Source organism: Aspergillus caelatus (genome assembly GCF_009193585.1).
Source record: "Aspergillus caelatus strain CBS 763.97 unplaced genomic scaffold BDV27scaffold_232, whole genome shotgun sequence".
Taxonomy (NCBI): domain Eukaryota; kingdom Fungi; phylum Ascomycota; class Eurotiomycetes; order Eurotiales; family Aspergillaceae; genus Aspergillus; species Aspergillus caelatus.
Genome location: NW_022475495.1, coordinates 34,373 through 58,426, shown reverse-complemented (window position 1 = coordinate 58,426; position 24,054 = coordinate 34,373). Strand labels below are relative to the sequence as shown.

Here is a 24,054-nt window from a genome sequence, read left to right as displayed (position 1 = left end):
TTAATCGACTCCCCTCTGCCTGTTTCTCTTATCCTGTCTCTCTGCCTGTGTCTCTCTCACTCACTCTCTTTCTCCGCGCAGCTTTTTTCTTTTTCGTTCTTTAATTTTTTGACCCTCAGACCCTCCCCTCATCCCTCTATCCCTCCCTCTCACATTTCATCATTTTCCCATCCCCTTTTTTTTCCGTGTTCTTTGTGATTGTGTTTGATTGTTACCAGAACCCACTCTCTACACTATACCCGAACGGCTTTCTTTCCCACTGCTGTTAGTCTGCCCGTTTTCGGATCATTCGACGAGTTCATCTCCTTCGTCCTTTTTCCTTTCTCTTTATTTTTTTCTTTTCTATTCCTCTAAATCCCTTTTCCCCAGTCCATCGTCGACCATACATCAGGAGGATTAACGAAGGAAGAACACCAAAAGGAAAACAAGAAGAAAAGAAGTCTAGAAAAAGAAATTAAAAATATAAAGAACCAGAGGGCAATTCAATCCACCGGGAGCATTCTTGACTTGCTTTGTCCGGAGTATCGGTTGCCTTCCCAACTTTCGCTTAACCGACGCGATTTCACCACCCCCCCCCGGAACTCTTTGACCCTCTCTACTCCCCTCCTCTCCTCTATCCATTATCTCTTTCCTCACCCCTGGATTGTGTCTGAGCATCGTTGCTACTTGTGGCTTCTCTCGCGCTGTCTTTTCCCCCCAGTTTTGTATCGCTGTATTCGGGATTTAGCGTTTCCGATACCCATTCTGGAGACTACTCCTCGTTCCAACGCCGTCGATTTTCGCCAAGCTACCTCCAGCGGAAACACAGATTTCTCGATCTGGGGTTAATCGCTAGAGGTAGTCCGACCAGCTGCGATTGAATTTGCTACTAATTGTGCTGGAAACCGGAACCCATTCTGGAGACGTGGAAACCCGCCACATCAACCACACTTTCGTTTCCTCCAAATTCTTCGAGGGAAAAAGCCACCACCCAGCCCTAGACGCTCTTAAATTCCACCAGAACGCCACCAGGGACAGACAGAAAATCATGGCGTCAACCTCCGATGTGCACGGTTCCTCTCCCGTTCCGACGATGCCCCAGCCAAATGACAACGGCCGCGCACACATGTCCTCCCTTTCCTCATCATCTTCTATCTCCGACGCAGAAACCGAACGCCGCGGTCGTTCCGAACGTCCTCGTATGGCCAGTCGGAAACCCAGTGCCTCCATACTAGTTCCACGAGACCACCCTGAGATTGAAATTGAAGAAGAAGAATTTCCCCCGGATGACGCACGCGCGATGAGTCCCCGACGTAACTCTGCTGATCTGGAGCGACTGGGAAAGGAAGCCAGACAGACCTTGCAGGAGTGAGTATCTACATTACGACCTATTAACTCGTATTTGCTACTTGATGCGTTTGCTGATGGTCGTTCTAGACAAGCAAAGGCGCTCCAGTCCTCCCTTCAGGCACTTGCCGAACGTATCGAAGCAGTGAAATCGGATCACGACAAACTCGAAAGTGAAAACAAATTCTTGCAGGACTACATTGGTGGATTGACTCAAAAAATGACCAAGAGTGAAATGACGAGATCCAGCACCAAGGTCAGAAAGTCGCAAAAATAGGCGTGACGCCCATCAACATCCCGGCTGGTAGAGCCCATGACAGGGCTAGCGGTGTCTCCACTTGTATAGCGAAAACGAAAGAACTGTACGAGATTCGTCTCCGCCATGGTTTGATTGTACATTTCAGCAACTACGCATATCACCTTCTTAGGTCTCCCTTGGCGACACGTTCTTTTGACTGGTTGTCGGAGCACCATCCGTTGTGCGGGCGATCACACCGCACTATAATACGTATCAACATCACGAGAGAAATCGATTCTTTGACTGCATGTCGTGCGGCGGAGTCGGAATGACAACGGCGCTTATCCGGGAGCCACTCGTGCTAGATTTGGCGTCAAACCGATGTCATTCGTTACCAATTCATCTTCTGATTTGCTACTTCCGCAGCGGACATATCGCACAATAACTTCGCCACAGTCAACTTCACCAGATTACCCTTACCACTCTTAGCCAATAAATCGGTGCAGAATTCGGCGTTTTCCCTCGGTCGATACATGGAGATTGCCACTGTGTTTTACTACAGCGAAATTCGAATGACATGGTTGCTCCTGTGGCATCATTTCACATCGGTGTATCGGTTAGGAGCATGCTACTTTAGCTTGGCGACGATCAATCCTGGATCCCGATCACACCAATCTTCGTATCGACCAGGTGATGTCTTGCGTGGTGGGGCATCGTGGTCTCCTGTGCCGACCAGGTCCATTTTCAACTGTCCATATTGACTTGATTCTACTTCTGTCTTACCTTTTTTCTTTCTTTCTTTTTTTTTTTTCTTTTTTCAACCTCCTTTTTCTCTTCGATTTTCTTTCATTGTCATACCGGGAGGCAATCTGTACTTGTGGCATACATAGCACGCTCGGCGTTCGGAAATTACTGGGGATTACCTATTAGACTTGTTTGATTGATTCGACAGGAAACCGCACTGGGCGCATTTGTTCTCATGGCTTGCAAAAAGGCGAGGCGGGGAGAGTAAGCATTTTCACGGAGCAGCCCGTTGTTTTGTTTGTTTTCTATTTCAACATCATGATTATCGTGTACATTGGGATCGTCCCGGTCTGACGATTCAGCTTGATATTGTTTGGCTTTGAAGACATTTGCTTAACCATACCCAGAAGCGAGCGGTTTGATTGAATACAGAGATACTGATATACTGCTTCTTCCCCCCCCTTTTTTCGTGTAATATGTGCCGTAAGTTGTGTACGGAGTAGTTGCTGATACCAGGCTTTCCCTTGTACCAACACCCAACCTAACACCAGAACTGACCTTACTACTAGTACGATCGTATGTCCCAAGCCGATGGATAGTCAAAAAAAAAAAAGCCTCAAACGCCACAATAATCCCAATCTCAACCACCTACCTAAACACTCCGTCCCTAGTACTAGACTATACTAGCACCATCTCAGCCACGCCCATAATAGATTTTACCCCAGACTATACAATAACATAGACCCAAATAAATAAATAAAAAAATCATAATTAAAAAAACACATTAATCCAAAGATCTCCAAAGCCCCCAAAACCCTCAAATGACATCATAAAATCTACACAACCATCATCTCCCAACCCAAACGCCCCATACCAAAGGGAAAAGAAAAGAAAAACAAAAAAAGAAAAAAAAACAAAGCACAAATAATAAAGCCCAATCTTATAATAACAGATGCTAATACATCATACCATGACCAAAGAAAAAAAAAAAAGGGAAAAAATGGAAGAAAGAAAACTACTGTTTCCCTGTCGATCTAAAGCAAAGTTCAGCAGAAAAGGATAATTAAGGAAGATGGTTCCCGCGCGCCGCATACGTCATGTTTCAGGTTAGGCTGAGCTGTATTTTCCTCTTCCTTTTTGGCTTTTTGTTTTTGGTTTTGTTTTTGTTTTTATTTTTATTTTATTTCACCACTGTGGCTGAGGAGTTTGGAACTGAGTGAGTGGTGATAGCGATTGTTAGGTATGAGATGGGGTGCGTTTTGGGTTTATGGTGTTTTGGTTGTTTTTGTTTTTCTGGATTTGGTGGTATGTGTGGTTTTGATGTGAGGGGATTTTTTGTTTTATGTTTGGTCTCTATATGTATGTATGTTATAGGTTCTGTATGTACGAGATATGTTTCTATCTACGATAGTTGGTTATTAGTATAGGAGGTTATGATGGATTTGAGGGTACTTGATAATATTGTCGTGCTTTGTGTTTTGTTTCTTCGAGTACGGGACTCTGTCTTATCTTATGTGTCATTTTGAACTAAGCGTTCAAGCGTGTTTGCCTCTTTCTTTGCTTTTTTAGGGGGGCTGATGTTTGTATGGTGCGCGTGTCGCATGGATCTATCTTAGATGGAGATGAAATTGGATGTGTAGAATGGTACTTTTTTCTCCACTGATATACACTGGTACCAGCATCAGTTACTCTACACAAAAGACCGTTAAATTTGAAATTTCGGATTTCTTTGTTACCACTGCTGCTGGACTTTAGATCTAAATTCGAGCTCAGGCGGACAATCAACGCCATGCGTGGCACGAAAGGAACCAAGACAATGTTCAGGTGATAGTCCAGGTCTTGCGAGGGATAATAATTTCACTGATGTTTGGTGGGGGCACGAGTCTGTAACAGGTAACAGGGAAAGGTATTCTTTGGGTAGTTGAGGCAATAGGCAAAAAATTTAAAAAGGGAAATAAGGTAAAGATCATGCGAGAAACGAAAAGTTGAATCACAGATGGAGAACCGGTGCACGGGCAGAAGCCAACCACGCCCCAAAGTGAACTGCGTTAGAGAAAGAAAGCAGAGGGGCTCAAAGAGCATCGAGAACCCGAATCTCTATCCGCGGGCCGTGGCGCCAAAAAAGCCTCCATCTTGCCCTAGATTGTACGATACGAAAACGTCAAAGTCGCCTCGTTTCCTTTTCCTCTTCAGCACTCTAGTTCTTTCGCGTGAATCAACAGTCCCGTCGTCCGATTGCTCCATCCATGATCGGACGCGAGTCCTTCATCTCTTCTTTACTCGGCGGCGGGCTTCTCGCCCTCAGCAGCGGGGGCCTCCTCCTTCTTCTCGGCGGAGGCGTTCTCAGCAGCCGGTTCGGCCTCAGACGAAGTCCAGAGGGTCTACTCGGTGTTAGTACAGGTTGGCGGAATCGCGGTGACACTGTGCATTTCATCTTACCAAGTTGTCTCTGAGAAGCTGCATGATGAGGGTAGAGTCCTTGTAGCTCTCCTCGCTCAGGGTGTCAAGCTCTGCGACAAATGTTAGTGAGATGTCCGCTTCCATAATTAGGATAAATCGGCTGAAGCATACCAGCAATGGCATCATCAAAAGCAAGCTTGGCCAAGTGGCAAGCCTGGTCAGGGGAGTTAAGGATCTCATAGTAGAAGACAGAGAAGTTAAGAGCCAGACCAAGACGGATGGGGTGAGTAGGAGCAAGGTCGGTCTGGGCGACTTCAGTGGCGGCCTTGTAGGCCTCGAGGGAGGCGTCGGCAGCGCCCTTACGGCGATCACCGATGGCGAACTCGGCAAGATAACGGTGGTAGTCACCCTTCCTGTTGTTGAAAAAAAACCCCTCCGGTTAGAATCATACCAATCGCGTTGACGTAGGATGACAACAACATACATCTTGTGGTAGAAGACCTTAGACTCGCCGCTCTGAGCAGAGGGGATCAGGTGCTTGTCGAGAACCTCGAGGATGTCATCGCAGATCTTAGCGAGCTCGGCCTCGATCTTCTGACGGTACTCCTTAATGAGGGAAACCTGGGACTCGTTGCCCTTAGACTCTTCTTTTTGCTCAATAGAAGTGACGATTCTCCAGGAAGCACGACGGGCACCGATAACGTTCTTGTAGGCGACAGACAGGAGATTGCGCTCCTCAACGGTAAGCTCTACATCGGCAGAGGCGACAACCTTCATGTTCTCGACCATCTCTGAACAATCTGTCAATACCGAGTGATTGACATCGGCGAAGAAAAGATAACAGACCTTCGTAGCGCTCGGCCTGCTCGGCGAGCTTGGCCAGATAAACAGCATCTTCGTGACCCATTGTGATAGGATTCTGGTCGATTGTTAGTGGAGACGTTTTTAAATTCGAGCACAGCAATAGAAGAGCCAAAAGCAGCGGGAAAAGCAAGTATGAAATGGGGCCTGAATCATGAATGGCATGAGGGGCAAACGGGTAGTCACAGGGTAAATGACGAGGCTGTGATAGTCAAGTGGCCCGAAGAACACGAATTCTAGATCCCTCCGTCGTCATGTTTCTTTCCTTCTAATACCCTCCAAAAAAAAGAAAATATGCGAAGGTTGAATGGAAAAATAATTTTATGCTTTTTTCCAAAACCAAGAAAAAACTCCCATTCGACTCCAGTATGAAACAAACGTAACTGGGGACGGTCGGGAATTGTTGAAAGTGGGCGTCGCACCGCCGGTCCTCCAGTCGGCTAGCCGTTGACTTGCGTCGCGAATGGGCGATTCCAGAGCGATAGTCTAAACGGAGATCATGACAGCGAGAGCGACGACGACCAGCACAAGCAATTCACCCCGTCAACATCATACAGGCACATGCATGTGTTATAGCCCAAATAACCCTTCGTTGTATGATTCCCAGACGGTTTGCGATGATGACGACCCAGATGATTGATGGTGATGGTTGATATGGGGAGAAACAGGGAAAAGGAGGGGAAAACAGTGGAAGATGACAGAAATGGAATGTTCTCACCTGATGAGTTTGGGGGATTTATTCGGGGGATGGTAGATGGAGATAATAAAAAAAGTTGGGAGGTTGAGAAAAATGGAGGAAGAGTTTTATAACGGGGAAGGGTTAAGCGTTAGTTGCAGGAATAAAAAGTAATGACAAAAGTCGGAGAGGAAGAAAGAGAGAGAGACCAAGAGGGGGGAAAGAAGTGGGAGGGGAAAGTAAACGGAAGGGGGGAGTTGGCGGCGGAGACCTAGAGAGTCAATCACTCAGTGCCAGCGTCTGGCTCAACGCTTCAATAATTTGGGGGGGGAAAAGGGAACGTCGTCGACACCTGAGGAATACAACACACCCGGACTCGACGGCCGAATCGTCCAGAATTGAACTGTCTTTTTATACGTTTCAATTCGTTTCCCGATTACCTTGCATAGCTCGAAACTCCTTTTCTTTTTTAATTGTTTGATACTATTCTGGTATTTTTATTATTGCTGTTATATCTAATCCAGTTTCTTTTCTTTTCTTTTCTTTTCTTTTTTTTTTTCTTTACTTAAGTAAAGTAGATTGATTCATCTTCCCTTTTTTTTCACCCCCGTTCTACAAGAGCGGACGATTAGCCGCGGACTCCCTTTTCCCACATACACAGTCTCTCTCCTGACGCCCTTCTTCTTCGTCCAGACAGTCCGTCGTTTGTGTGGTTCGGTGGGCCTCTCAGCGTCATCCCTATTTCCCTCTCCGCCAATCGTCCCGCCCGCACCAGAGATCCCAGTATGGGTCGTTTTCTTCCTTGTATCCTAGTGATTTGCCATTATTGAATGAGCCTCGCAGCTAGTGGTCCTAGTCCAATGGTCATCTCCTCCATAGGCCCATATCCAAGCGCCAGAGTCCCCTTTGAAGAAATGAGATGTCACCTGCTATTATCGTGTTCAACTGTGATTAATGAACGAATACTAACTACTCCGGGTGCAAATATGATTCCACGGATTTGGTTCGGGTATCGGAATTAACTACAATCGATAAGGGAGAGAGACTCGAGAGGCCCAAGAAGGTTTCCAATTGTTTGCTCTGGACGGAGGATTAATGAATCGTGTTTTTCTTTTCTTTTCTTTTCTTTTTTTTCTCTCGCTCCTCTAGCCCCGACATCTAGAATGAATCTATCCCTGTTTCTAGAATTTCGGATAGGGAGGGAAAAATGTGATACTAATTAATAAACACATATTGCGGTATTAATAGAAACATTCAATAATTTTAATTTCCCGCGCGTGAGCAAAGTAGTAGTGCTAGTAGTAACTGTACTGGACTAGGGGATTCCACAACAACAAAATGGGCAGCAACAACAACATCGCTCACCTGACCCGCTGACTCACCCGCGTTGCCAACAGACCACCACATCACATGATCCACCGCGAACCCGAGTGTCGTCATTGGGTCTCGACCTTCGTCTGACAAGCCAAAACAACTGGAAGGTACCAGTGCAACCAATCACTCACCACTCAGGTACTTTAGAAGAACCATTTGTTCCTTCTCCCCTCATTCCTCCTTCTCATTCTTCTCTTTCTCACTCACACACATACTCTCTCCTACACCTCTCTTTCAACGAATTGCATCACATCCCACACCTCACCCTCCCCTCCCTACAATCACCATGCTCCGTCAATCCATCAGACCTCTCACCACCGCTAACCGTGCCCTCGTCTCCCGGTCTTTCTCAGCTCTCGCCCCCAAGATGGCCGCAGGTGATACTGGTGCTCCCCGTCCAGGCGGTGCCGCGCAAGCGTACGTCGCTCTTTATCTCCCCCTTGTTGTTTCAGCCGGTAAAAGAGGTCATCATCCGACCGCAGGATGATGACATCATCGTTGATGAATGGGACGATGGCACTAACGCATGCATCCAGCGACCAATTCACCAAGCGCGAAGCCGCCCAGGAGAACCTCTACATTCATGAGAAGGAGCGTGAGAAGTATGTGTTCATCCTTTCTTCTTCTTTGTTTTCTGTCTTTTTTTTTTCCGAGCCGTTTCCATTGGCCCAGTTCGGAATTCCCCGGTTGTAAGTAAATGCTAACTGTCTCTGTAGGCTTTTGGCCCTCCGCAACAAGGTCAAGGAACAGCGCAAGCATCTCGATGAGCTGGACAAGCACATGTATGTCTTCTGCGACTCACAGAATGAGTACCCTGTATTTGGATCGTGACTAACTTTCTTCTGCGATTGTAGTGAGGAGTTGACCAAGAACCAGGGCGGTGAACAGAACTAGGTCCTTGGTCGATTCGGATGTCATTTTTGATGATCTCTTTTATATCGGATGACGCAGTTTCTTTAGCTCACAGTTCCCCACCACGGTAGCATGTTATACATGATTTAGTTTCCCTCGATGTAATCTACACTCTTCGGTCTATTTTGACCTCTCTTGTGAGTTTTAGATATACGGTAGCTGGCATACTGCCAAGCCGTGGTTGCGTATAATTGTCATTAGACCATTGTTAAACCACCAACAATAGCTTGAAAATGGAAAGAAAAAAGACACAGCTCCAACCCAGCACAAGTACATTATTTCTCCGGTCAATGATAATGATCGCCGTATGTTTCCTCATAACTAAACCCATGATTTGGAAAGTTCCTCATCACTCTATTACCGCCGTCCCATGTAAGAGCGGTAGAAATCATCAGCCGCAGTCGAATTGCCCATGCCGGAGCTGTTAAAGCCATAGCCGAACCGGGAAGACAGAGACTGTCCAGCCTTCTGGGCTGCGCTGACCTTGGTTTGGAGTTCGGATGTGCCTTGATCGATAACCTGCAGTTGCGACAGGTGGGAATTGAGAATGCGCACGATTTGAGAGATCTGGCGGTATTATTAGTGGTGATACTGCGCAATCGGTAGGGAAAGCTATACTAACCGGTTCGTCTGCCTTGTTGGTCTTGCTGAGTGTCGCAGAGGCACCGTTGACCTCTTCAATCATGCTAGTCAGATCCTTGCCCATCTCGTCCAGGCGCTCCGAAAGCTTCTCAGCCAGCTTGTAACTATGGGTGTGTCAGTATGTGCCATCTCAAGGAAAAAAAAAATTATGTTATGAAAATGGAACAATACGTACGTCCTCTCACGTTCCTGGTCAGGTCCCTGCAAAGATTCACCAGGTCCTACTTGCTTCGACATCATTTCATCAACTTCACGTTCATACCGATCCAGCCACGAACCCAGTTCCTCCTGTTGACCCTCAACGGAGGCAAGCTGGCGCTCAACCTCTTGTGTCGCACGCTCCGCATCAACAGTACTACCGTACAGCTTCTGCACCTTGGTGCCATTCTCAACAAGCATTCGATCCCATTCGGCGACCTTCTCCGCCTGCTCTTTGAAGTCCTTCTGGTACTTAGTCAGATCAGTAGCCCACCGGGTGATGATCTCATCCATGGTCTTATTTTTCAGGCGAGACTGAGCTGGAGGAGTCGGCCCAGCGGTCGACGCGCCAAGCGCGGCGCCCCCGGTTGCTGCGTTGCTTGTCGCAGTGGTACCCGTTGTGCCGGTAGCGGTCGATGTTGCCGGCGCGGAGGGTGTGGTGAGCGATGGCTTAGAGGCATCTGTGGCTGCAGCGGGGGTTGCGGAAGTGGTTGAGGGTTGTGAAGGTGCAGTGGTTCCAGCAGGCTTGTTTCCGAACAATCCACCGGTGGGTGCCGCGGATTGAGCAGCGGGGGCTGCGGTAGCTGTAGTGCTCGGTGCAGTCGACCCTGTAGACTTGGGGCCACCAAGCGCAGAGAACATGCCACCGCTAGGAGCAGCTGCAGGGGTTGTCGACGGAGTTGTGGAAGAGGTCGTACCACCAATGGCGGGGAACAGGGATTTTTGCGGAGTAGCAGATGATGCGGCTGGAGTCGTAGAGGGCTGTGCGCTAGTGTTTGTGGTACCCAGTGAGAAAGCAGGCTTAGCCGCAGAGTCCGTTCCAGCAGCTGGCTTCTGGAAGAGAGAAGGTGTCTGAGCGCTCGCTGTACCTCCGGCGGAAGGAGTTGGGGCAGCGCCAAATAGTGGTTTGGGGGCAGTATCAGCACTGGTGGTCGGGGTTGTTGATTCCGCCGGTTTGTTAGCGTTTCCAAATAGGTTACCCCCCGCAGGGGCTGCTGGGGTTGAGCCAAACAAGGGCTTCTGCTGTGTGTTTTGTGTGTTCGATCCGAAAAGACCGCCGCCGCCGTTCGACTGAGTCTGCGTCTGTGTCTGCGAAGCTCCTCCGAACAATGGGTTGGTGGAGGGTGCTGTTGCAGTAGTAGGGGTGGTGGATGATGAGCTAGTTGTGTTCACGTTTCCAAACAGACCGCCTGGTTTCTGTGCCGTTTGTCCAAAGAGCGACTGAGGCTGGCCAGTAGCACCTCCCTGTGGTGGAGGACCAGCAGGAGTTGTGGACGCGGTGTTGCCGAAGATCGAGCCTCCTGACTGTCCCGGGGTGGAAGTTGCGTTGCCAAATAGGCCGCCTGCAGGCTTTGCAGCGTTTCCAAAGAGACCACTGGCAGGTGTCTGTCCAGAGCTGGGCGTTTCGTTCGTCTTGGGGGTTTGCGACCCACTACCAAATAGCGAAGGGGCCTGAGTGGTACCCGCGGGCTTATTCTGAGTACCGAAACTGAACGCAGATGTACCACTGCTGGGCGTAGCAGCGCTACCACTGGCACCGCCAAATAGCGTAGACCCTTGCCCACCAGTCGCAGAACTTGTGCCAAACATCGAAGGCGAGGAGCTGCCGCTGGTTGATGCTCCTATATTCCCAAAGAGACTACCCGAGCTCGATCCAGTATTCGAATTGCCAGCAGTCCCAAAAAGGCTTTTCCCAGAGCCCCCGTTGGAGGCCGGAGCACCGAATGAAAAAGACATGGCGTTGGCTTGTGGAGGAAGGTATCAACAGGGCTACCCTGAAGTGGAAAAAAAATAGATACGACACGCAATCAGTCAATCAATCCGGGAATAACCAGAAGCTAAGAAACAAATAATTGAAGACAACTCACTGCGCCCAGGAATAATGAGCCCTGAAAGATAAATCGGTAGGTGAATGGCTCTTGGTATAAGGATTGGCGCAGTCCAACAGCCAAAACAATTAATTATTCACCCGAAGCTGAGAGTTTCTCTGGAGGAACCGCGCTTGGCTCGGCTGGGCGACTATCTCGATACCTCAGGCACTAGGACCTCTTCGCCACTGCCTCAGGCATACGTTCGAGACTCGCATGGAACCGGTTATTCTAACCATAGGGAACCAGCGACAACATCACCACCTGTTCACTGCAACCTTAGTTACTCCTTATACCACTCCAATCTACCCGTCCCCGAACTTACTGTCACTTGTCTACATGTGCTACTTTGGAAAATAGACCTACTCTAATGTCCGAAAGGCTATCCCGCCCGTCCAGTTCGCACTTGGAGCCCCCAAGCAAAAGCGTAGAGTTGGTGGACTCCGGGGCACGAGACTCCGGTATGGTACATAACGAAACCCTCGAGTTGGTTCGCTATGTTTATCGCTGACAATATTACTTCAACAGCTACAAATAGTGACGATGATCATTTCTCAGATGCCAGTGAAGGCCATGAACGTGCCCATTCGCGCTCGGCGTCCGGTCGCACATCTCCTGTTCCACTGACTCGGGTGGAGAAGGTTGACGATACTCCTTCACACGGTGACGTTCCTGGAACTCCGGCATACGAGCTAAGGGGACATGATGCAGTTCCCGATGAGATTGAGATTATTCCGGATGGGTCACGCAGTAGAAGCTCCTCGACTGTGGGGCGACCGCAGCGCCCTTTGACCCCGGAAGGTTCACCAATTCCTCGGACAATAGTTGAGAAAGTCGATGCGGACCAACCAAGTCATGGAGAGATACCTGGTACCGAAGCGTATGAGAAGCGCAAGGCTGATGCGGTTCCCGATATTGTAACGACAGCCTCGAATTCGGATGCGAAGTCACCGTCGCACAGCCCGGAATTAAATGAGCGGGGTCTAAACGAGGGAATCTCTACGGATACAGATATTCCCGAGACAGTCCTCCAACGAGTAGATACTCTGCCGAATGAGGATACAGGATCAAGTCCACGAGCACATCAAAGGCGGCCGAGCGATGCATTGCCCGACGTAACAGAAACTATTTTAGATGGCCCAGGTAAAATCCCTGACTCTCCATGATAGCGTGGGCTTAAAATGGACGATTGACCAATACAGATGCACCGTCACCGTTGCAAGATAGCCCCCCGCATCAGAGTCATGACGAGCAGGAATCACCTGTGACCGGCGACGAAGGCGCAAACCAGACGGCTGCAGATGACTTTGATGATTTTGCGGAGGAACAAGACATGGAAGAAGATGACTTCGGTGATTTTGACGATTTCGATGATGGTTTCCAAGAGCCCAGTACAGAGGTTGCTGATGAGGAACTCGTGGTCCAAACACCTCAACTTCATACTCCACCTACGGTTGTAAGTACCGCCAACACCTGTTGCATAGCCCATACTTCATATCCCCATGCTCCTAGAAGGCGTATGCTGACAATGCCTTGTAGCCGCCCCTTGTGGATTTCGATTCCTGTCAATCACTTCCTGATGTCTTTGCTGCCCTTGACGAACCTCTTGATCGTCTCTTTCCCGCTTCCAAGGAGGTTTCATCACTCCCTCCGATAGAACCACTTCAAAACAACTCAGCTATCTTCAACACTGAACGCTCTTTGTCATTATGGTCTCAGCTGGTTGCGCCTCCGCCACTACAGCCCCAGAATTGGGTAAAATCTCGCATCCGTCGTCTCTTTCTAGTCTCGCTAGGAGTACCTGTCGATCTCGACGAGATCTTACCAGCTTCGAAACAAAAGAAACTTGTTTTGCCATCAATTAACCCCGGTAACCCCGACGCTACTTCAGGGACTCATTCCCGCTCGGGAAGTCAAGTCAGAAAAGACGACGTTCAAAGCGGTGCTAACAGTCCGTCGACGTCTGGCCCACCTCGGAATAGAGCTTCATGGCGGCGCGAACCGTCTCCACCTCCCCAACTAGACCTCCCAGCCGTCCGACGCCTATGCTCCACGACAGACGCAGCCCTAGACGGACTCACGGATGGCGAATTACAAGGTCACGTAAAAGAGCTGGAAAATGTTACACTCCGCGCCAGTTCTGTCCTCGAATACTGGCTGAAACGACGAGACGGCCTAATAAGTGAGAAAGAAGCCTTTGAGGGCGTGATTGAGAACCTTGTCAATCACGCCAGGCGTGTGAGAAAATAATGTATAGCATAATGAATCTCCTTTCCCCTTTTATTCCTCTATCGATTCCCCCATCACCCCTCGCTGTCTCGACTTGGCCTGTTTGATTCTGGATCTGAGATCCCCTTCTCTTCATTACTTTATTAATACTTCTTGTGTCGGTGGGGTCTGGACCTTGCTATCCATTCTTTTACTCTAGATATGATCCCCGTTAGAATGAGATTATAATCTCTGTTAGATAGAATAGGTTAGCTAGGATAGGTAACCTGAGATCTATAATATACAATTCCAATCTATAACCTCTAGCTCTTCTCTAGTCTCGACACTATACTATAATGTAGATGCGTTCAACCAATTGAATTTAAACCTGAGCTTGTACTCTGTGTGTATATATATATATATGTATGTATATTAATTGTACCCAGCACATAGACCATGCCGTCTCAACGATTCTACTGATTTAGAGAACCTAACCTAGTACTTCCTTTGATACTATAAAGGTACGTTTGTATCGACGTTCAAATCATCCTTCCCCTTCTGTGTTGTTTTGGTATACTGTACATGTCTGCATACATTCCGAGGTAAGAGATGAAAGCGTAAGAGATAAAGAAAGACCAACCAATCCAAAATTTTACACGCAGTCCCATGCAGTGGTTGAATCAAGAGTGCGAGATAGAAAGGAGACAAAAAGGGAAGTAAGAACCAATAACAACAATTTAAGCAAGCTGGGTATCGTAATCAAAACAAAAGCGCCTGACTTATTTGACAAAAAGAAAATCGCAGAGCTCACGTATGCTAAGAACTTGCAAGGCAGGAAGTAGAACAAATGAAGTCATCAGTCATGCAGGAGTTCTCTCCTTGGTAAGGGACTCGATAGCGATGTTGACAATTTTTTTTTCACTCTCTTTTTCTTGTTTAATCCAGCGTAATGACTTCGGGTGGGTGAGCATTGCTGACCGGCCCGTTCACGGAATTGGTCCGTTCAGATTTTGGCCTCTGAGTAGCTGGAGCTGGGGAATGATTACTGGGTTCGGATGCTTTCCGTTTAGACGGGACTCGTTCCCCGGTGTTATCGGGGCCGCGTTCTGAAGAGGGTTGTGCGTCTGATTCTGATTTTAATTCCCAGGATCCGTCGGCTTTGATGAGGATTGCCTTTGCTCCTTCGAGTCGGTTGGTGCGTGCTAACTCCGCGCGCACTTCCTGAAGGTAACCATCGATGACCAATTGCTGGGGACGCGCATCTCTGCCGCAAATGGGACATTTCCAGTCATTTTTCAGGCTGCGTTTTCCCGACTTCGAGGCACGCGTCTGTATCCAGGTCAAGTGATCAAAGCAGTCCCGGTGTCCACAGGAGCGTCCGCGTACAGGGCGACTGAAAATTCGTGCGGTGAAAGGATCCACGAGGTTGATGCTGAGATGGTCACTGACAACACTCACTTCATCGTCCTGCGAGCTAGAAGAGAGACGCTGGCAAATCTGCTCCCGACATTCAGAAGCGGGTAAGGCTTGAGCAAGTGAAAATGCTCGAACCAGATCTGATATCTCCAACACTTCAACTCCCATTGCGTATAACATATCGTTTGCTTCAGCTGGGCTGCGGATAAAATATAAGGATATCATATTATCCCCTTCCCTAAGATGATCGGTGATATCTAACGGGAGATCTTTACCATTATGCACTCGTCGGCGAACAAAAAGCTCCACCCCATTGACGTGAACATAAAAAACACTCGGCCACACCGATTCAGTAACAGACCACATCGACTCTGCGACCTCACTGGCTGCCGAGGGCATCTTGATACACCGTAGTCGATATACCCGATTGCCACTAGAATAGAAACGGAACGAGCGCTGTCCTATCCCTGCCGGGCGAGATTTAGGAAACTGGTCTAGATTATCCTTTGACAAAGTGAACTTCCAATGGAAGGCACACTGCTCCCGCCCGAGTGGTGTCGGTGGCACAGCGAACGAACTGAGATATTGGAACAATTCCATCTCCTGCTCGCCTGTAGGCCCTCTAGAAAGCAGGTAATTGTGTGGGTCACGTAGGTGGACCTGATGAAGAGCATCCCGCAGCGGTTGGGGCGGGATTGTATAAAATGGATGTGAGTCTGGAAGGGGAAGAAGAAGGGTAGGCGGGGGATGTGGACGAGGCGGTCGTTGAGACACTGGAGAGTGTGGGGGTTGAGTATGATGCCTCAGATTCACTGGTTGCCCCGACGGACCAGCCCCATTGTTTCGTAGCTCTAGCTGAGGTGGCCGTGCCGGTACCTGTCGTGGACCTTGGACTGCGGGTTGCATCGACGGGATTCTGCCTCCCGGTGGAGGATGCGCAATTTGGGACGGATATACCATCGGCGGAACAGCTGCTTGGGCTGGAGCACCGGTTGCTCTCGACATTGGATCGGACACCTGAAGTGTGTAAGTATGTGGAGTGGTCGGAGCGCCATTAGTCCAACTTGAACGTCGACTGTGAACAGGAGCCGAAGGGTAAGAGCCCGAGGCGTTGGCTGGCATGCGCGCCGTTGGAGGCATGAACTGATACGATGTTGGGGAGGCTACCTCAGGATTAACGGGTTGAGGTATTGGAGCGCCTGACGACCTGGTCACTGAATGAGGCACCGAACCTCCACGACTCGTCATCATAACTGGCAAAGGATGGGAATGTGTACTCATTGTACCCTGCGACACCCAGGGGCCGGGTTGACTGGGCAATGGAAGCGTCATCTGGGGATTGCGGACTTGAGGACTACCGGTGCTCGTAGGTCTGGCCACCAGATGTACCATTGGATCTCCGATCGACGTGGGCCCATGGGACAGGTTCGGGGGTGGCCCCGACTGATGCGTGCCATCTGGTGCAGGAACCGAGCGGTATGCCTGAACGACCTTCTGGGTCTCTTCGTAAACTTGTGCATTAGACACCAGACGCGATGATGCGCAACGCTGTTGGTAGTACCGTAGATCTAGCTCCCAGACGGCCTTCAAATGCTCTTCACTCTTGGACCCGGGCAATGTACGACACGTGGACAGAAAGACCGTATACGCTAAAGCCCCCGATGTGATTCCGAAGTTCTTCACAAGCTCCTCGACCAACGGTGGAAACTCTCGCTTTCGCACTTCCTTCACATACATGGGCCACTTTTCACCTAGCAAGCGGAGACATTGCCCGGCCTGCTCCACAGCTTGTCCATATCTAGAACTCTGTATCAACCCTATAAGTGGGGCAGGGAACTGAGCAGACCATCTGAGAAAACCCCCTGAGACCCGATTGTTTTCTACTAAGAGTCTCCTAATCACATCTAAGCCACACTCCTGAAGCCCGGTATATCCCGGCAGCTGGAAAAATTCTTGGGGGGCAAGGCTATGCAAACAATACACCTGATGAATCGCGAGAAACAGAGGGTCTCGTTCAGCACAGGCTTGGTACAGAAGCTGCGTCCGTGGCTGTTCTACATTTCCGAGACAATCCCTCTGCTTCAGTTGATTTTGGAAATTTTCAATTGTCTTCAACGATTGTTCGTAAAATGCGTCATCCAGAAGGGGATTGTGGAAAGGATTGCGCCGGGATGCACTAGGGGACTGCACCATCTGTTGCCTAGGGGATGCGGCAGACGGTGGGAAAGCTGGAGACAAAGCTGGAGAGTGTGAGTGAGATGCGTGCGAGTCCCGTCTCTGCAGTTGCACTGAAATATTGCTCCTTTCCCATTGGTGTCCGGCCCTGGTAGAATTCCCGGCTATAATATTCGCGGCTTCAACCCCAGCTGGTGAAGATATAGACACTGCTGTCCCGACCTGGGACTGGTGAGGCAGCGGCGCTGGCCCCACGGTGCGAGGGGACGGAAAAGCTGCAACCGAGGGACTCGCGCCATTGCAAGTAACGACATTGCTGGAGCTGTCATGTATTGGAGAAGGGACTACGATCGGGGTGTGGAGGGTACGTAAAGCGGACGGCCGAGACACCACAGTGGTTGTGGTAGCTGTCGCTGCTAGAGGAGGGTCGGGCCCCGGCGAGCCCTGAGAAACGGAAGATTGCTGCTGGAACTGCTGCTGTGCGTGACCGCGAGTCACCGGGGATATTACATTCGGCTGCGATTGAGGTTGTGAGGGCAGAGCGGCGGCAGAAGTGGTGACTGACGCGGCATTCTCTTCATGACTTTGGGATGGCACGGGAAGCACGCGAAGAGAGCACGACTCTCGCATGCCTTGTTGACGCGTCCGGCCAGCAGCAGCAGCAGCAGCATCAGTAGCATCAGTAGCATCAGTAGCAGAAACAGCAACACCGTTATTCGAAGGAGTAGCGGTAGCCGAATCGTCAGGTAATTCGGAGTGGCCGGAGAATGAAGAGGAACTGTTGGCTGCATTCAGCATCCACGATCTCCGCACACCACCTAGAAAAATGCTGGCGGTGGAATTGGACGATTCGACGGAATTTGGGTTAGAATTAACATTAGGTAAGTGGGGAGTTAGGCTCATGATGACAGAGCATCGTCTGGTTCATTTTCTCCTTTCGCTTGGTTTTCTTTTCCTTCGCCTGAATGCATAAGAAATTGTTGAAGTCTAGATTGAAATTGGAATGAGGGAAGAATCCATGTAAATGAGAGAGAAATCAGTTTGTCCGGGAAACAGACCGACCGACATACAAATAAGAGAACATAATTTTTTTTTAAAAAATAAAGAACGGAAAAGAAAATAAATATCAATTATTGCGCGTAACATACATACACGCACTCTGGTACCGCCGAGAACAGATTAACATGATGTTGTCCCCCTAAAGTAGGTACGATAAAGAAAAAAAAGAAAAGAAATGTTCACTCGGGTTGAGAGTTATAGCAACCGGTGATGAAGAGAAATCCCACGGGGTTTGCTTAAGTTGATTGATTACTCACCGTGGTTCAATGCTGTGATATGTTCTACCACTTTTTATAGCCCTTTTTGCCTTCTCTCTCTCTCTTTTCATATTTTGTTTGTATTTTGATCTTATTTTACCTCTAGGGTTTTTTTTCTTTTCTTTTCTTTTCTTTCCTTCTCTCGCTTATTCACTCCCTCTCAATTGGATTCCAGATTACTAGTATTACTTAAAAAAAACCAACGCTAAGTTAACTAATGTAGTAAGAGTCGTAGTAATGCTTATTATCCATGCAGGCGGTTAACTGAAACAAGGAAAAAAAAGTACAGTGCAGGGGAATAATCAAAACCAAAAAAAAAATAAAAATAAAAATAAAAATAAAATAAATTAAAAAGAACGAGGAAGGAACAAACTGATTCTCATTAGGCTCAACTTTTATGCATGATTATCCTCTTGAGTCTCAGGATCCCCATGCATGACCCTAAGTCAGTCTATTGGGATGGAATGAACCCATCGAGGAAGCCTGATCTTTCTGGACCTGTCAAGTTTCTGAGAACGCCGCATTAGTTGCAAGGTATGTCGATCCCTACCAGTCCTTCCCCAAGAGTCAAGTGATGGGCCCAAGGGAGAGACTTATCAGGTTTATACGCCATGTTATGTATCCCTTGGATGGTGTGGCTGGGGGGCACATTATTGTATGTACTATAGGTACTAGTGGTATCTCGTCCACGGAGCATCTTCATTTCACTCTGATTGGAGAGAGTTGATAGAGTCGAGAATGATTCTATACATATTGCGTTCGGTGGGGGGAAGTATATCATATCAATCCAGGTTTGAGTTGATACATTGGAGCAATGATTGCCGTTTTCACTCGTCTGAAGCATACATATAGAACGGAGTTGATCATCATTTTTCTGACTGGTATTTATTAATTTATTCTATTTGACGATCCTCCTCGTGGAGAAGTGTCAGTCGTTGATCTATGTGTACATATAAATCAATGTAAGGCACCGTTCCTCTCTTGGGTGAACAGCTGTTCGGTGATGAAGTAGTCGGAGTGAGACTCTGTTGGCTCCAGTCATCATCTCCCATCTCCCTCCCAATTAGGGCTCAGTGTATCTGTCCATTGCCTCACTCATGCTACAGCAATTGCAGAGCACCACCCGCCTTGGATTTAATTCTTAAACCTAGGACTTTGGGTCAATTCCTTTTTTTTTTTTTTTTTTTTTCCCTGTGGTTCCGATTCCCCTTTTTGTTCTTATCCTCATCCTGGTCGTCTATCCGACGTACTCTTTCAGCTCATACCTCAGGCCACACCCGGTACACCTCAGGCCTTTAAGGTGTATATGGTAACCGGCGTGACTTCCCGCAGCCTCAAGCATTAATTCCCTTCTTGGGACTGACTACAATTTATTCTTCTACTCCTCTACTCCTCTTTTCCTCTTGTCCTCTCTCCTCCCTCTTTCTTCATCCTCCTTCTCTCCACCACATACCACACATCTTCCAGGCTGATCAGTGACGCCACCGAAGAGAAGGGAAAAAGCCAAAAAGAAAAACAAAGCAAAAAGTCAAAAAGCCCAAAAGAGAACTCAACGCCCAATTTTCTCAAGACTTTAATTTCCTCCCGGGGGGCCATTTAATTTCCACTTGTGACCCGTGCAGCGTTGCCGCTCAGTTAGCGCCCCTACTGTACGTCGATTACAGCAGTTAACCCTGACCGACCTTTGAAAGCACACCTCAAGCGCCTTAGATCGTCGTTTTACGTGCATCTGTTCCTTTCGGTCGATCTGATCCCGGTCCGTAAGAAGAGCTAACGGTTGTTCTTTTTTTATCGCTTCGAACCTAGCTTCTGACGACGCTTCCGAGGAATTGACCAGCGATCTATATATCACCAGCTCCGGCCCTCCCTCTTCCTTTTTTAGCGCCACTGGGAAAACGAACTTCCTTCCAGACCCGCCGCTTTCTTGTCCCCGCTAATTCTCCTCCCTTCTCGCCCATTTGAGGCAGGCTTGGAATTCCTCAACACAACCCGCATTCTAGCTACATTCCACATCCACTCCCCCAACCTTGGTTACTGCGACAATCTTCGCCCCAGCCATCCGCTGCCCCTGTGGTTTTCAAGATCTCCCCGCCAGGGCTGCGGCCCCTATGTCCTGCGCAATCCCTCCGCTGTTACCACTGCGTTCTTGTGACGTTTGACCCCACTCTGGCTCTTTAGACATCATTGACTCTGAGGAACCACCACCAATGGCTCTCGCAACGCCTCCTCGCAATGTCCACCCGGGAGATCTGCTCTTGGTTGTTCGTGAGTGACCCGACCGTGGTCGCATACACTTTCCGCGACACTCGGTTTGTTCGATAACGCTGACCGTGTTGGCAGATGATTTTGAGGCCCGTGGGCCGGATGAGCTCAACTTGCGTCGCGGCGAAAAAATTGAGCTAGTTGAGTTGGACGATGGTTTTGGTGATGGGTGGTATCTCGGAAAGGACTTAAACACAGGAACTCAAGGCCTTTTCCCGGGAGGTATGGTCTCGCTAAAACAGCTACTGTTGGAAAGGAAGTGTCGCTAACGCAAGCACAACCCATCAGTATACACTACCGCTGCCCCAAAGATCCCCATCCGGCCGCAGAAAGACACCCTTGGATCAAATACACTAAAAACCGACCTCCATCATGTAATAGGACAGGAGATATTTGCTTCACCTATTAGTGGCGAATCTACGCCCCAAGCTTCCCGACGTGCCAGCACGTCTGATATGAGCGCGCCAGATATTGATGATTCAACAGCCCCGACGCCCTCCCCAAAACAACAGCAGAGGTCCAGCTCCTCGCCATTACCAACGTCTAAAATGGCGATCGACATACAGAAGACCATCCGACAGTCTATTGATGGCCACTTGGGGGGCCAGGACAGTCCGGTGATGAACGAAACCCTGAGTGTCATTGATGAACACATTACCGATCTGAGTACACCTCGCCACAGTGTGACTGCCTCCCAAGATTCCAAGACGGTGAACGACTCGGCAAGTGAATATAGCAGCACACTCGAGCACCGAATGTCTTACATTAACGGACATGAAACCGACGAGGAAGAAGAAAGACAGCCGACAGAGGAAGAAGTTCGCCGATGGAACCATTCCGAGACGGCGAAACATTTACGTCAGCTGGGACTTGAAGCCAAACACTGTGACATATTTGAGGAACAGGAGATTACTGGTGATGTACTCCTGGATATGAACCAAGATTTTCTCTTTATGAAGGAGTTTGATTTTGGTGTTATGGGTCGGAGATTGAAGACATGGCATAAAGTCAAAGCCTTTCAGGAGGAGGTCAAGGGTATTCCGCAGCAGCAATCGTCACGCAGCTCATCTTTTGCGACCCCTCAGGATGAACGTGCTCCTAGTCGCGCAAGTCACACTGGCCCTCTCTTTCCTAGAATCCCCAATCTGAGAGGGCCAAACGGCCCGGCACAACACCCGCGACTCGTCAGTAGCACTATGCAGAGCAGCACGGGTTCACCCCTGACGTCACAAGCTCCGGTATGGATGGACCACTCTAGGAGACCATCGGCCGCGTCTATTCGTGAGATCAACCATTCGCGGCGCCATTCGTCGATCGATACCACCAACCGATACTCAGGGGTGGGTGACTCTTCTCCTGCCAGCCACCACAAGAAAAGCTCGTTCGATCGGGGGTGGACATTAAATGGTGCTTCGGGGTCCCAACGGCGTCCCGGGTCATCTCTCGGGGCGCCAAACGAGATTGCTCCCCCTCAATCTGTGTTTCACGTGGCGGAGTCTATTGGTTCTGACTCGGCTACCGCCGTTAGCGATGATTTAGATCGCGGCTACTTCTCGGGCCCGGAGGGAGATACCCGAAAGAATCGGCGTGTCCTGCAGAAACGAAGCTCTACCTATGGCAGTGTTTCCACGCCATCCAGCATTCCGGATGAGCACTTCCAGCTCAAAGTCAATAAACGTCACTCACGTATCAACAGTGCTGATTCTATCAGGGATGCGGCTCAAATGACACCCCCCGCAGCGAAAGCTTCCCCACCAAGGGGTCGTTTCAGGAGTTTGAGTACTCGAGCTTCGGACCGACATGGCCAGCAGTCATCTAATCCGCCATCTGCGGAAGAGAAGTCTTCTGGCTCTGGGTTCTTCGCCGCGTTTTCGCTGGGTGGGAAAAATAACGAGGAGCAGACGCAGCGCTCCAGCACTTTACCGCTTCAGGGGATCAAGAACGCTGGACCTAAATTCCGACGTGCTGTTGGTCTCCGTGCCATGTCCGAGGCTGTTAAAGGGATCGATACCTCCGTTGCTCCCCCGTCTCCTAGTAAAGATCCTGAGTCTCCTTCAGCTAGAACAGGATCGACAACCCCTTCGACCACAAAGAGTTCAGAACGACATAGTACGGATGGTTCGGGCAAGGCTGTAGAAGGTGGTGCGTCCTTGCCGCGTGCTCGTACGCTCAGGCCCGGGACCAAGTCGAAGAAAGATACAAGCGCTTATACCCAGGGCCTGGAGAAGAAGACCCCGAAGGAGCAGATGCAAGGATGCGAGTTTTCGGGGTGGATGAAGAAGAAGTCTTCAAACCTGATGACAACGTGGAAACCGCGTCTCTTTGTGTTGCGTGGCCGTCGTCTGTCGTATTATTATTCAGAAGATGACCCCGAGGAGCGTGGTCTTATCGATATTACGGCCCACCGTGTGCTTCGCGCAGATAACGACCCTCTCATCGCCCTGCATGCTACCTTAACTGGTTCCACAGCATCGCCAACTTCGCCGTCTGGGCCTACTGCCGATGGCCCTTCATCCGATAAAGCCTCAGGCTCGGAATCTTCTCTCCGTGGGTCCAAGCCCGTGGGAGAAGGCCCTTTTTTCTTCAAACTTGTACCACCAAAATCGGGTACTTCTCGGACGGTGCAGTTCACGAAGCCTGCTATCCATTATTTCCAGGTAAACAGTGTTCAAGAAGGTCGCTTGTGGATGGCAGCGTTGATGAAGGCTACCATCGAACGGGATATGGAACTCCCCGTAGAGACTACCAATAAACAGAAGACCGTTAGTCTAAAAGAAGCCCGTCTTATGAACCAGCGGCCTCCCGCGCTGTTGCCGACGACTCCCGCAGCCCAGGAAACAGAGGGGAAAGACGAACGTTTGGCGACCACCACAGAGGAGGGCGGTTTGATGATTCAAGGTCTCGAGGATGAGCAAGTGCCTACCCACGGGGACGATGACGAGAAGAAACGAGTTTCGAGCCCTCTCGGTGGCCTTGATGCCGGCCCGCCCTCTTTGCTACCTGAATCAGTTGCAAAGGTGGATTGATCGTGTTGCTGAGAGGACACAGCCGCTGCTTGATCATATTTTGTTTTTCTTGCTTTGAATGCTACTGTTCTGTTTGGCGTTAATGTGATATACCCCCATTTGGCTTATTTGATCTCAAGCTTACGGTCGTTTCTCCATTAATTTTACCGAATAATATTTATTGCGTTATCTCTTCCAACTATCGCTGGGTGACCAGGTCCTCGAAGACAAGGCTTAACTAAATACCGCACGAGCTCCAGTAGTCAATCTTGTACATGTAATGGAACAAGATGGTTGATCCCGATAGGACTTTCTAAAATTAGGGCTGATGATCCATAAAGGATGATCACCCGCACGCCAAACCCTCCTTTCATGACCCGTCGTTTGTTTCTGTTTTAAGTTTTCTTTTCTTTTCTTCCTTTTATTACACCTC

The 24,054-nt window shown here is 49.2% G+C and overlaps 8 protein-coding genes across 8 annotated transcripts; 5 read left to right on the top strand and 3 right to left on the bottom strand.

The window, feature by feature from the left end:
* Positions 1-842: 842 nt before the first annotated feature.
* BDV27DRAFT_46510 (short coiled-coil protein) lies at positions 843-1,930 on the top strand. The gene is made up of 2 exons (XM_032076695.1): positions 843-1,347; positions 1,417-1,930. Exons 1-2 carry the CDS (start codon positions 1,028-1,030, stop codon positions 1,601-1,603), a joined length of 507 nt encoding a protein of 168 aa, XP_031923125.1. The 5' UTR covers positions 843-1,027; the 3' UTR covers positions 1,604-1,930.
* A 1,460-nt stretch (positions 1,931-3,390) lies between these two features.
* On the top strand, positions 3,391-3,855 carry BDV27DRAFT_135219 (uncharacterized protein; the record flags this gene model as incomplete). Its single annotated transcript, XM_032068481.1, has 1 exon — positions 3,391-3,855. A coding segment is annotated over exon 1 (175 nt), but the record flags the coding sequence as incomplete, so codon positions are not given.
* Positions 3,856-4,326: 471 nt separating this feature from the next.
* artA (14-3-3 adaptor artA) lies at positions 4,327-5,925 on the bottom strand. Its single transcript, XM_032076694.1, has 5 exons — positions 5,555-5,925; positions 5,193-5,499; positions 4,880-5,121; positions 4,748-4,818; positions 4,327-4,689 (listed from the first exon to the last, which is right to left on the bottom strand). Exons 1-5 carry the CDS (start codon positions 5,613-5,615, stop codon positions 4,585-4,587), a joined length of 786 nt encoding a protein of 261 aa, XP_031923123.1. The 5' UTR covers positions 5,616-5,925; the 3' UTR covers positions 4,327-4,584.
* A 1,980-nt stretch (positions 5,926-7,905) lies between these two features.
* Positions 7,906-8,513, top strand: BDV27DRAFT_162064 (uncharacterized protein; the record flags this gene model as incomplete). Its single annotated transcript, XM_032073325.1, has 4 exons — positions 7,906-8,036; positions 8,156-8,221; positions 8,336-8,401; positions 8,474-8,513. 4 exons carry the CDS (start codon positions 7,906-7,908, stop codon positions 8,511-8,513), a joined length of 303 nt encoding a protein of 100 aa, XP_031923122.1.
* Positions 8,514-8,888: 375 nt separating this feature from the next.
* On the bottom strand, positions 8,889-11,108 carry BDV27DRAFT_162063 (putative nucleoporin Nsp1; the record flags this gene model as incomplete). The annotated part of the gene is made up of 3 exons (XM_032073324.1): positions 8,889-9,098; positions 9,154-9,277; positions 9,349-11,108. The coding sequence occupies 3 exons, from the start codon at positions 11,106-11,108 to the stop codon at positions 8,889-8,891; spliced, it is 2,094 nt and encodes a 697-aa protein (XP_031923121.1).
* A 342-nt stretch (positions 11,109-11,450) lies between these two features.
* BDV27DRAFT_135212 (DUF5102 domain-containing protein) lies at positions 11,451-13,766 on the top strand. Its single transcript, XM_032068480.1, has 4 exons — positions 11,451-11,700; positions 11,768-12,382; positions 12,442-12,695; positions 12,779-13,766. The coding sequence occupies exons 1-4, from the start codon at positions 11,610-11,612 to the stop codon at positions 13,487-13,489; spliced, it is 1,671 nt and encodes a 556-aa protein (XP_031923120.1). The 5' UTR covers positions 11,451-11,609; the 3' UTR covers positions 13,490-13,766.
* Positions 13,767-13,836: 70 nt separating this feature from the next.
* BDV27DRAFT_135211 (MIZ zinc finger domain protein) lies at positions 13,837-18,206 on the bottom strand. Its single transcript, XM_032068479.1, has one exon. The coding sequence runs from the start codon at positions 17,939-17,941 to the stop codon at positions 14,384-14,386; it is 3,558 nt and encodes a 1,185-aa protein (XP_031923119.1). The 5' UTR covers positions 17,942-18,206; the 3' UTR covers positions 13,837-14,383.
* A 2,050-nt stretch (positions 18,207-20,256) lies between these two features.
* Positions 20,257-23,820, top strand: BDV27DRAFT_46415 (putative polarized growth protein (Boi2)). The gene is made up of 3 exons (XM_032076693.1): positions 20,257-20,619; positions 20,695-20,838; positions 20,905-23,820. Exons 1-3 carry the CDS (start codon positions 20,562-20,564, stop codon positions 23,640-23,642), a joined length of 2,940 nt encoding a protein of 979 aa, XP_031923118.1. The 5' UTR covers positions 20,257-20,561; the 3' UTR covers positions 23,643-23,820.
* Positions 23,821-24,054: the final 234 nt, after the last annotated feature.

What these genes read in the sequence shown, in the direction of transcription:
- BDV27DRAFT_46510 (XM_032076695.1), top strand. Translation starts at nt 1,028, where the DNA reads ATGGCGTCAACCTCCGATGTGCACGGTTCCTCTCCCGTTCCGACGATG. An exon ending in GCCAGACAGACCTTGCAGGA is followed by an intron (nt 1,348 to 1,416) that starts GTGAGTATCTAC and finishes TGGTCGTTCTAG; the next exon opens with ACAAGCAAAGGCGCTCCAGT.
- BDV27DRAFT_135211 (XM_032068479.1), bottom strand. Translation starts at nt 17,941, where the DNA reads ATGAGCCTAACTCCCCACTTACCTAATGTTAATTCTAACCCAAATTCC.
- BDV27DRAFT_135212 (XM_032068480.1), top strand. Translation starts at nt 11,610, where the DNA reads ATGTCCGAAAGGCTATCCCGCCCGTCCAGTTCGCACTTGGAGCCCCCA. An exon ending in CTCCGGGGCACGAGACTCCG is followed by an intron (nt 11,701 to 11,767) that starts GTATGGTACATA and finishes TTACTTCAACAG; the next exon opens with CTACAAATAGTGACGATGAT. An exon ending in AACTATTTTAGATGGCCCAG is followed by an intron (nt 12,383 to 12,441) that starts GTAAAATCCCTG and finishes TGACCAATACAG; the next exon opens with ATGCACCGTCACCGTTGCAA.
- BDV27DRAFT_46415 (XM_032076693.1), top strand. Translation starts at nt 20,562, where the DNA reads ATGGCTCTCGCAACGCCTCCTCGCAATGTCCACCCGGGAGATCTGCTC. An exon ending in AGATCTGCTCTTGGTTGTTC is followed by an intron (nt 20,620 to 20,694) that starts GTGAGTGACCCG and finishes CCGTGTTGGCAG; the next exon opens with ATGATTTTGAGGCCCGTGGG. An exon ending in TCAAGGCCTTTTCCCGGGAG is followed by an intron (nt 20,839 to 20,904) that starts GTATGGTCTCGC and finishes ACAACCCATCAG; the next exon opens with TATACACTACCGCTGCCCCA.
- artA (XM_032076694.1), bottom strand. Translation starts at nt 5,615, where the DNA reads ATGGGTCACGAAGATGCTGTTTATCTGGCCAAGCTCGCCGAGCAGGCC. An exon ending in TTTTGATGATGCCATTGCTG is followed by an intron (nt 4,819 to 4,879) that starts GTATGCTTCAGC and finishes CATTTGTCGCAG; the next exon opens with AGCTTGACACCCTGAGCGAG. An exon ending in AGCTTCTCAGAGACAACTTG is followed by an intron (nt 4,690 to 4,747) that starts GTAAGATGAAAT and finishes AACACCGAGTAG; the next exon opens with ACCCTCTGGACTTCGTCTGA.